The sequence below is a fragment of the Thalia democratica genome, chromosome 2 (genome assembly GCF_965202585.1).
Source record: "Thalia democratica chromosome 2, ktThaDemo2.hap1.1, whole genome shotgun sequence".
Lineage (NCBI taxonomy): Eukaryota > Metazoa > Chordata > Thaliacea > Salpida > Salpidae > Thalia > Thalia democratica.
The window spans coordinates 71,182,862-71,194,979 of NC_139166.1; the positions used below are offsets into that span (position 1 = coordinate 71,182,862).

General features: G+C 23.0%; 1 protein-coding gene across 6 annotated transcripts in view; it reads left to right on the top strand.

Moving 5' to 3' along the window:
• Positions 1 to 11,781, top strand: part of LOC145849649 (mitogen-activated protein kinase kinase kinase kinase 5-like) — a 36,195-nt gene extending 24,414 nt beyond the window's left edge. For all 6 annotated transcript variants that reach the window (XM_082954651.1, XM_082954655.1, XM_082954652.1 and 3 more), the window contains 6 exons: positions 3,842 to 4,004; positions 5,953 to 6,070; positions 8,586 to 8,744; positions 9,422 to 9,514; positions 10,025 to 10,151; positions 10,918 to 11,781. In XM_082954651.1, coding sequence (XP_082810777.1) covers positions 3,842 to 4,004; positions 5,953 to 6,070; positions 8,586 to 8,744; positions 9,422 to 9,514; positions 10,025 to 10,151; positions 10,918 to 11,005 — 748 coding nt within the window. In that variant the 3' untranslated portion in view covers positions 11,006 to 11,781. The remainder of the gene's footprint in view (positions 1 to 3,841; positions 4,005 to 5,952; positions 6,071 to 8,585; positions 8,745 to 9,421; positions 9,515 to 10,024; positions 10,152 to 10,917) is intronic.
• The last annotated feature ends 337 nt before the right edge of the window (positions 11,782 to 12,118 follow it).

A 12,118-nucleotide genomic window follows, 5' to 3' on the forward strand; every position in this document is an offset into this window, starting at 1 on the left:
AGAATACAACTTTTCACTGTTTTGTACAACATTTTAAGTTTTCATAGTTGTAATTTTTTAAGAAATCCTCTTTAACTAGACAAGTTCAGAGTTTCACTTGTAACATACATTCAATTTTATGAGTTCAATTTATTTTATTTTTTGTTACAGGTGTTTAACCATATATTTCAAAATTGAACTTACAGATTTTAGTTTCTTAAAAACCCCTTATTCTTACATAAACCTTAAAAAAACTTTAAACCGATAAAAAGGTAGATAATAACTTATATCGGAAATTACATCATCTTACACGCTTATAACATATAACCATTAAAACTTAAATTTGAGCCATCTGTTTTTTTTTAATTTGCACTAATTTATCAGTTTTTTTAACTTATTACTTTTATCCTTAAGCTTTGATGATATAATTTGGAACAAGTTTTTGTTTTTCATAAGCCATAATTGATCATAGTTAATACTAATCTTATATTATCAGCAAATATTATATTTTTTCAAACATCTTTAACTTGCTTTATTACGTTATAAATTTTGTACATACATAAAAAATTGCTTATTTTTAATAAACTATTAATAATTATATATATATATATATATAAGCATATTTTATTTTGCAAAAAGCTTTAAATCTAAAATATGTTTTAAGCAACATATACATTCAATATTTAGCCATAAATTTTTAGTTTTTTTATTTGTAAGTTACAAGTTTTCACTCAAAGGCTGTAAATATATCCTTGCACAAAAGTATTAGTTCCAACTCATTAATTTTACAATGTTCATTTAAATCTCACACACATCGGTTATTTAATGTGTATGATAAAATTTAAGTTTTCTTAGTGTAGATTGTAAAGGTACTATATTTTTAATAATTGTCCAAATACGACAAATTAACTTTATAATAATATTTTTAAAAGCTATTTTTACCTAATAAAAAATCTGTTTTTGGATTACTAGAAATCTACTATCTACTTTTAGACCAAACTAGTTTACAAGTTTTCTCGACTTTTTTTTATAATCTTTTAGTGTTATTGATACATAAAAAAATCTTATATAAAAATAGTTCATGTTTAAGTTAATTTAATTTGTTAAATGTATATATGTAAATAAGTTTTAAAAGCCGGTTTATATTAAATTAAGTTAGTTTAAACTGTTAAATTTATTTAAAAGCAATAAATTTTTGTTTCACAATTAATTATTAGTTTGTACGTTTAACCACTGTTATTGAAATATTCCACATACTGAAACTTGTTTCAAATAGTGTTAATCATAAGTTTAGGACATTTCTTAAAAACTTTAATTCCAACATAGAAATAATTAGTGTCAATACAAAAAAAAGTGTGAATTGATTTTAAGAAAAGGCTACGATATTTTTCTATTTTACTAAAATATATTAGTTTAGTTAAGTTACATTCATATTGAAATACTCTAATTATATAGAAATTGATATAAAGTTAAATACCATCTCGTTTATCATTGTTCCTATTGGTGTGAAATAACAGTTTCTCCTACATATAGTAGTTTAATTAACATAGATTTCAAGATTTTTAAACCAATAAAATAAAAATTAGTTCCTGTATTGTGAAAATCCGGTACAGTTGTACTAAACAGTTAATTCATTGGTTTATTGTATTTCCATGTTACTTTCTCCTTTAATTTTTGTTGCTACATGAAAATGTTTTATAGAATTTTTTTTAATAAATAAAAGTATTTTATGTTAAATTAAGCTAGGTTTGTATGAAATTAACCCTCATATTAAAAGTTTGTGGTGTTAATGTATTATACTCTAAATTTTCATTTAAATTACCAATGAAAATGTTTTGCTCTTTAGTTTACGTGCAACAAGCTTATAAAATATATTTGCGTTGTTAAAACTTTTTTATTACAATAAGTTCGAAAAATTAAAGCTGTTTTATAATACTTGTTAATAAAAAATAATTTTTTGTTTTGTTTATCCTCTTTCTGTCTAAGAACCAGTATCTCCAATTTAAAGAATTTTATGTGAATAACCTCAAAAAGAAATTTTATGCCAATACTCAAACTCACTTATTGTTTTGTTTATTCAAATACATTTAACAATTACTTTCTCCAACATGAAAACTCTTGCCAAGTTCACATAAATTAATAAACCAGCCAGTTATATTTCACATGACTTAATTAATTTTAATGTTAATCGAATTAAATCGTCCTAAGATGTTTATTAGAATATCCTCTGCGCTTTGAACTAAGTGCGTTTGTTTTTGTAAAAGTGGAATTTAAAGCTCACATAGTTTTACATCTACATTATGGTTTTTGTTAATGTTTTTTTTTCAATTTTATTTATTTTTGATTTGTTTCATAAAAATACCAAAACATAAACCGTATGGTTTTAATATTTAATTATTGAGGACTGTTTTATAGTTTAACTTGCGTTAATTTTACTATATAGTATTTTAAACTGTTATAACATATATTTTTCTGAAAAAAATTAAACAAATATTTCATGTACCTTTAACAATTTAAAATGAGTTAAAGGTGTTAGTCTTTTTTGATTTTTTTTTCTATAAAATTTTGGCCTATTTATAAATATAAAACAATGTGAATTTATGTAACTTTAGAAAGTATTTTTTTAAACTAGTTCAAATAAAACAAAGTTCAAAAATTTAAATAATAAAAACAAGTGTTATGTTTCTGCATACTAATTTTTAGAAAGTACAGTTAAATAAAGTAGCCATAAAAAATTTTTTTAATTTCTTAACTACCTATAAAATGTTAAAAATAACATCTCATAAATATTAAAAAACATAAAACATAAGGTAAACTTTAGAAACTAAAGTTTATGAAGTAGTATTATAATATGGCATTTTAAAATGTCAGTTTTCTTTTGAAGTTTTAACAAACAATAGTTATTAATTTATTATATCTTGATAAAAATTCAATTAATTAATATAGTCTTGTTTATAATAATTTCTCTAATTTCTGGGTTGTCTTGTATATGTTTATAAATAAATCGTTTTTATTGTTTCGTTTTAGGGAAACTGTAGTTTCCTATTTGGCTTTGAGTATTTAGATATTATTCAAAATTTTATTGGTACAAAGATATTTTTAAAATATGTCTGTTGTTTTTATTTTACTAAATTTTAGCATCTAATTTTAAAAAAATAATATTTAGTATATTTAAAAATTTAAAATAGTATATTAAGTGTATTTATAAAAACTAGAAAAATAAAGATTTTTTTTCAAATCAATTTTTTACTTTAATTAATTTGTTTTTTATTTTATAACTTTAACTCATTTAATTGATCACAATGTAGTTAACATGAAGTATTACGTTTAATACTTATTATATTTATTAATATTTCTATTACAAATCAAACAGTATATACTTTAAGTCAAGTACATTTCAACTGTTTACTTCATTATGTATACAGTAGCAATGTTGCATAGATTTTCTCAAGTAGTATATTTTTAATAAATTTCCTAAATAGTTTACTACAAAGTTTTATTTTAGTTTTTTGATAACTACTAAACATTTTTATTCAGGATATTTAAAGTATTGTAAATATGTTTTTTTTCAGTATTTTAACAATTATATTCAATGTTATCTATGTATATCAGCAAAAACTTTTAAATTTGTTCAATTAGTTTTAGTTACTTAATTTCGCAGGAGGTTATAAGTAAAAACAAATGTATCTACTTTGTAAAGTATTTTATAAATATCGTAAATTAATTTAACAATTATTTAATAGTTTACCATTGCATAGATCCCACAACTTTTTTTAAGATTTTTTTATTTATCTTTTATTATATTTATTATTTAATAAGTTTTTAACAGTTCAACATTGTATAGATTGCCCAATTTTTTTAGGAGGTTCTCAGTTTCGACGAAGGTACCTGACACCAAAGGATGTCGAAAATGCGCGGTGGTAAGAAACCAGTACAACGGGCACAAGTACTTGTGTGCAGCACTGCATAACACTATTGTGTTACTTCAGTGGTACGAACCTATGCGAAAGTTCCTGCTTATCAAAGTTTGTTTTATTTATTTGATATATTAATTATAAGAAAGTTCTTTCTTATCATAGTTAGTTTTTTTTATCTTAATAGTTGTATGAATTTGAAAAAAATATTTTAAAAACCTTGCTAAAATATAAATAACTCATGTGTCTTATCAAGGTGATATTCATAAACTTTTTTTTATCCTACATAACTTTACCAGTGATATGAACTTATCAAGAAACTTGTTCTTGTTAAAAATTGTTTTATTTTAGTTATTGTGCAAAAGTTTTTACTCGTTGTGTTAAATAAGTAAGTTTATTGACACAGTGGATTTTGAATGTTTAAATTTTATGCAATTAAATAATACAATTTCTTATTTTAAAATTGTTTAATCAGTAACTAGTTATCAAAAGTTAAAGATAAGTTCAAGTGTATATAATTTGTGTTTAGTTTTTTTTTTTTATTAATTTCTGTTAATTACTAAAGGTAATTAAACAAAATATCAGTTTTATATATACAAAGTTTTGATTTCAAAAGTTATTTGTTCTATTTAATTGCTCTTAGTTTTTTTTTTTTTGTAAATAGGAGAATTGCAAGTTTTATTTTATTTTTTTTTTTAAAGTTTATATTTTAATGTTTTGAATTTTTATTTCAGCAAATTATTTAAATTAATATCAAAGCCTTTTGCTCAATTATAATTTATAAGGACTTTGTAGGCTTAACAAATTAATTTAAGATTTCAGTTATCATCTAAAAAACTTAATTATTAAAAAAATATTGTATTAAGTTATTTTGTAAAACTACACTATAAAAGAATAACGACAGTAAAAATCTTTTAAAAATGCATTTTATGTGTTATTTACTAGTTCATAAAAATAGTTTAGTTTAATTATTAAGTTATATTTACTAAGCTAAGTCACTAATGTGTTTATATGATAAAATAAATGCTTTTTAATCCATAAGAAGCTTGTTAAAGTTGCTAAATTCTAAACTGTAAAAAATAGTTCAAGTATCGTTAATACTAAAGACTTGTGTGGTTCTTATGAGATTTCCGTGACTTAGTATAGTGAAGATTAATATTTACTAGAACAGACATATACTAAGCTTGTAGGTTTTAAAGCGAGTTTTATAATAATTTACTCTTTTTTTGATCTGTTTTTGTAGTTAGTCAAATTTTCATTTGTTATTTTTGTTAATTGTCAGCTATTTTTACAATGTTATATTGTATCAAATTTTTTATAATTAAAATAAAACATTTGTTGCTTGGTTTAGATAGTTTTCTACAAAAAAAAGTAATATTTAAGTACTTAATCTGTTCATTTTTCTACTCGTTTTCAATCAATAATTTTTATAAATATTTAAACTTTCGCTAAGTAAGTGCTTGAATTAACTTCTAATCAATAACAAACTAGTGAAAATAAATAAGATTTTTAAGTTCATTTATGTATTTTCAACTATTTAATTGCTCTAGGCACTCTTAATAATATAAACCCATGTATTACAAATATTTTACTTATGTTTTCTTGTATTATAGGAATGTTTATACGTAAGGTTATCAAGTTTTTATGTTATTTGTAATGATTGACTTAATATAAATAAAATTTGTTTAGACACTTGTTTTATAAATAATTAAAAGCTGTAAATATAATATTTTTAGTAATTTTTGAATTACATTTAAAGAAATAAATTCTGTTGAAACTTGTTTTTAACACAAAAAGTCTTGTAAAATTAGTCCAGCCTAAGTTACTATACTATTAAGTGGATAGAAACTTATATGTTTAATAATAACAGTAGGTGATTTACCCATGCAAAAAATTTACAGTGGAAATCTAAACTTTACCCTTGAATGATAGAAAATTTTAAACTAAAACAAGATCACAACGACTTAATATATCTCTACCTTCTAGATATTTAGAACTTCTAAATATTATAATAAAAACTAAAATATTTACAAATTTGATATTGAGTAACTGTTCACAGAGGTTCGATGTAACTCTGCCCAACCCACTCAACGTGTTAGAACTACTAGTGATGCCGGACCAAGAATTTCCCATGGTGTGCTATGGAGTCACTCTTGTGAAAAAATCTCCGCCAACAAGTTTGTTTGTTGTTTTTTTTTTATTAATTTCCTAGGTTGTGTTGGTATTTTATTTTTTGCACAGTACGTTATAGAGCAAATTTTATCAAAAATACTCTGAGAATTTTTTTTTTATGGTATGAAACCTTGTACAATAATCACTTTAAATATTTGTCTGAAAAAGTCAATTAAATATCATTACAAATTATAGTTTTGGCTGCATGAAGGCGATATTTGCTTTAAAAGTTTTCTTTTGTCTTTTTAGTATTGAAAAAACATAAATGAAGCTTAAAATAGTTTTCCCTATTTTAATCAATTTTTGGTCATACAAAAAAAAAACTCTTTAACACAGTATATATATGTATATATTAACTAAATTATTGTAAATTGATATTTTTTATTTTTTATAAATAGAAATAGTTTTCTAACTTAGTTTGAGCACTGGTTTTAAAATTATTAGGTATTAAAGTAAAGCATTATTAGTTATGTTAGCCTAAGCATCAAAATTGATCCAATAACTTGTTGGTGTTTTACACATTTTATTGTGGTAATAAAAAAATTATTTATTGATATTATTAAAATCTAATTTAAAAAAATAATTTAAACTTTAATATTAATTCAATAAAAAATGTGAATTTAATTTTGTATGAACGTTAATTTACAAAATATTCATTCAAGTAAATGTAGCAAGTACAGTGGTAATATATGAATTCGTTTTCTAAGTACTCTAAAATTAGTTAGCTAGTTTACTTGAAAATAATGATAAATCTTGTTTAGCTTTATGTTTAAATATTTTTTATCTGCATAAGATTACTATTGTAAATAAGTTAAGTAAAGTATATTTTTAAAACTAAACAACTTGTTTAGCTATTTTTTAGTTTATTTTAAATATTGAATTATTTTTAAAATGCATTAGTTTTAAACTTATATTTCAAACTGTACATTATTATATGAAGTAAACAAGTTTACTAGCCATATAATGCATTAGTCATCGTAAATTTATAACTTTAACGTGCTAACTTGATAACTTGTGTATTTGTAAGTGTCAAATGATTGATTTGACATGTCTCAGCTATATTTATTTAGTTTAGTTATTATGTTTTTAATTAGAATATTAGCTTACTTTTTATTTATGAGTATTCTTTAATAAAGTTACTATTTGTTATAAATAGTCTTAACTTTTTTTGCTTTAAAATATTTCAGCTGCAAGTTTAATGTTAAAAATTGTTTTACTTTGTTTATGATTTTTATTATTATCATTTTTTGCTTAATCATAGTTTTCTGCACTAGATGTTTGTTTATGAGACTGTGTAAAATATTTGCCAGTTTTTTTTTATTTATTTATTTAATTTTATATATTTTCCCTTTAGTATTTATATCTTATGTTATTAACTACTTAAAGTAGTATTTATTATTTTAGTGAAATTAATTTTTATTTAGTAAATATGTTAGTGACAATCCCTATGTCTATATCATAACAGTTATCCAATTTTCAATATATTTTTTAAACAATAATAAAGTATCAACTTACGGTTTTAATAAAGGTCTGGTGTGATATAAACATACTCTTGAAAAATTATAAAGTATTTTTTTTTAATTTAATTATATTTTACTACAACTTTTGTATAACTATTTCAATTCTTATTTTGAAATTATTTTTATGGTAGATGTTTTTTTTTTTTACAAGTATTCTAAACAGATAGTTTCAATATTTAAGTAAGTTATCTTAAGAGATTAAGAGCTTAATTCATTGTTACTCAATGAACCTCTTTAAACACACACCTAGTAGAATATTTTCTATGGAGCTTCAAAATTGAAAGCAGTTTTAAACACCTCTGGTTTTTTTGTCATTTATTAGGTCAGTATAGAAAGTGTATTAAATTTTGAAAGTATCTTGAACTTTGTAGGGAAGCTTAAGTAAAACTTTAGTTTTGTTTTGCAAAAGTTTAAAAAAAATTTAACAGTTTTTTTATCTATTCTGCTGTTTTTGTATTTGAAATATTTGATAATTGGTTAATATTTTCTTAAGCATAATTTTTTTGTGATGCAATGATTATGGCTTATAAATAAACTTTAATTTTCAGTTCATAACAAAACCTAAAAAACACAAATTGTACAATTATCTAAATCAAGTTTAATAAAGTTCTATTTTTGTTATATTAATATTCAAATGAAATTAATTTTAGCGTTTGAATTAAAATATATACATTTTCTGATATAGATTCAAACAATTAAATTATAACAGCTTTTTTACCACTAGTAGCAATCAAGACCATGTGTTGAACTAACACATGAACTTTACTCAATTTTCCTCCACTAGGGGGAGCAGACGGTCACGTTCACCTCCTCATAATATTAAATATTTTAAATAGAATTTTATGATATTGTTTTTATTTGTTACAAATAGCTTGATATATGAGTTTTACAATAGTGTACTGTATATTTGTAAAATTAATAATTAGTAAAGTGTAAAGTTTTGAACACATTTTTGTAATGAAATTATCATGTAATTTTTGTCTATTTTTTCTTCTACTAGGGGGAGCAGAAGATCACGTGTACCACCTTAACACGGTCAACCTGAACACGAATTCCAGTTTCTATGACAACGAGGGAAGTTCGGGGGTGAGCAAGACCCAACTAAATGTGGTGAATGTGACGCAATTGGAAAAAGACACGTTACTCATATCTTTTGAAAGTTTGTTTGACTTTTTTTAACCAAGTTAGAATGTTTTTAAATTACAAAGCTTAAGGCCTAACAAATTAAGTTTCAAACACTTGCTTTTTTTCAGACTTAAAATATTGACCTTATTAATTGTTATCTTTAAAATAACGACTAAGTTTTTTTTGCTTAACCATATAAGATTATGTTTTGCTTTAATAAGTCAGGGTTACCAAAATACTCGGAATTTGAGAAAATTTGAGAAAAATCTTTGTAAATACGAACAAAATTCACTGAAAAGCCTGGAATTTTAAACTATTTTTACATGTAGACTAAAAAAGTTTTCATTAAATACGAAAAATCTATCATAAAAATGAAAATATGTTATTGTTTTTATTTTTCATTAAAAACACATTTAAAGTAGGTCTACAGTGTCTTTTCAATGTTGTTATATTATTTGAGACAGTTTTTTTAACTTAAGTTTTTTATACCAAAAATGAACCGAAATACTTGTTTTTTTTAACCTGGAAGAATTTCAGAAAACCTGGAAGAAATTTACAAAAAAATCTTTGGCAACCCTGATAAATACTATTAAAAAAATAAACAGCTGTAAATAATTGAATTAATAGTCTATTAATTTTTACAGATTATCCAACTAAGTTTTATTAGATAAAACTATTTTGTATTTGTAATAACATTTATTATTGTTTTAGACGAAGTGAAAATAATAAACATGGCCGGTCAGTTGAAATCCAGTAAAAAACTCGCATCTCAACTACAGTTCGATTTCTTAACTAAAAATATCGGTTTGTTTTACAGTTTTTACACATACTACATATACACTCTGCACAAACAAATGAATTTATAGTAAACTGTTGAACTATAGCTTTCATCTAAACAATGTCTTAAACGAATGTAATAAGAACACTCTTTGCTGAATATTAAATTATTTTTCTACTAATTTTTTTGTTAGTCTTTGCAGTCAAAAGTTATTTTTTATTTACTAATTTTTTTTCATGTTTGATTTTTAAATAGTTTTAACTAAACATTTTTTTTCAACAGTTTGCTTGTTCAACAATTTTTATTACGGACCTTAATAATATTTATAACTATATATATATAAATTTTCCCATGGTTTGCTTGCGAGACAGTAGTTGCATTCCACGAACATATAATAATCATTGAAATATTTTTTTATTATAAATAAATTTTCAACAGTTTGCCTCCAAGACAGCATTCTAGCGTTCTATGAATAAATAATTTAAAACAATATATTAATCATACAAACTAAAAATTAATCAATGCATTTTCAACAGTGTGCCTTCAAGACAGCATACTAGCCTTCCATGAACACGGAATGCAGGGAAAAAGTTTCAGGAGTCAGGAAGTCACTCAGGAAATCTGCGACACCACAAGAATATTCAGATTACTGAGTAGTTACAGGTTTACATTTGTTTTTATTTGTAAACTTTTTCCTGGTGTTAATAATACGTGATACAACAAGAATATTCACTTTACTAAGTATTTACACGTAATTAGTTATTTTTATTTCAAATCATTTAAAAGAAAGCTTTCTAGTAGCATGGGTATATCTTGAAACTTTTAAAAAGTTGTTTAAATCGTTTTAACAGAATTTTCCATTAAACCTGTAATCTTGAAAAAGCCTAGAATTTGTGAAACCTTGTAGAAAAAAAACTATAAAAACCTGGAGTTTTTAACAAAACCACTAAAATCCCTCGAAAAACCGAAATCTAATTAAATTTTTACATAAAAAAGAAAAACGTTTAGATAAGATACGAACAATCTATCATATGCAATTTTTTTTTTGTAATTTGAACTTTGTTTGATATAGTACACATTTAAAGTAGCACTACAGTATTTTTACACTATTTAAAACTGTTCTTTGCCTTAAATTAAATTTTTTTAGCTAAAAACTGACAAACAAACTTGTGCTTTAAAAAACCTGGAAGAAATTCGAAATAACTTGCGAAAACCATCGGCGATCATGTGTTAATATAAACTCGCATCAAATAAAATATCTTAACAAAGTAAATTCAAATATTTAAAAAGTCCAAAGCTAATTAGCTTATAAATTTAAATTGTTTTAGCAATGGTGCTTTAAAAAAAGGTCAGTTAATATTCAACAAGAGTTTTTTAAATTTTCATTTAATTAATACTAAAATATTTTAAAAATATTTATAATTTTCAGAGTGATTGTGCTTGAAAGCAAGCCGACGGAAAACCCCAAAGAATATTCGAACTTGTACATTTTAGCCGGACACGAGGACATGAACTGATGAAACTGCCAACTTGCAAATGGTGTTTGCACCATTTATAAGATATTTTGTCCATATATGGTAGATGCACTATTAACAGTTAAAATAAATATACACGTCCGATATAGGTTAATAAAAATGGTTTTTATTATAAAACAAGATTGTTCAAGAACTTTACTTTTTTCGAAATACTTATTGTCTTTGTAGAATTTTTCTTCTCCAAACTTTTTCATTTCTATTAAAAATGGTCAAATCGTTTGTTACTAATGGTATTTTTGACCAGCTCTGGTTCTTTTAATTATTAATGGTTTTGCCATTAATGATCTTTGAAATTATAGTTTTGTTCTTGTTATATATTGTCTGAATAAAAAATTTTCGTAAATTTCTTTTAACAGTTTTTATGCTTTAGAAACCATTAGTGTTCTATTTTGTTGTCATAAATGGTTTCATGTTTGCCATTAATGGTCCGTTTTAATGGTTGTAATATTTGCCCGTTGAAGGTTTATTTTTCTTATATTGCTCACTAATTAATATCCTTATTTACTGCTATTAATACAAGTTTATTTATTTTTACTTTTTGTTACCTTATTTTGTACATGTAGTACAAAATATTTATACAAGTTCAACAAAACTTTTTTTTTTTATTGTAAAGTACCTTAAGTAAGAAATTATATAGTTCTGAATGTTATAAATACCTTATTAAACTTTTTAATTATTTTACTAAAGTTTATGCGTTGTTTAAGTACGTTTAACACAAATATCAAAAAATACTTAGTACAAATTTTACATGGATTTGTTTCTATCTACATCATTTGTTTGTCTTTCTTTTTTGTTATTTTTTATGCAAAAAAAACTTGTTCAAGCATTAGTAAATTGTTGAACTAATTTACAAAGTACGTTTGTCCAAAAAAATATAAATTATTCTTATTTAAATGTATCAAGTGAACTTAATTTTCTAAAACTGTTTAATTACACCAAAGAATTCAAAATTGTTGAATCATTAAACTTTTCTAGTAACAATAAAATTCATAACATTTATTGAGGTTACTGAAAATTTTAATACGTGAGATTTACTACTGATAGTTTATACTATTTCGATTTAGAAATATTTTACTTTTCGTCAATAAACTTAAA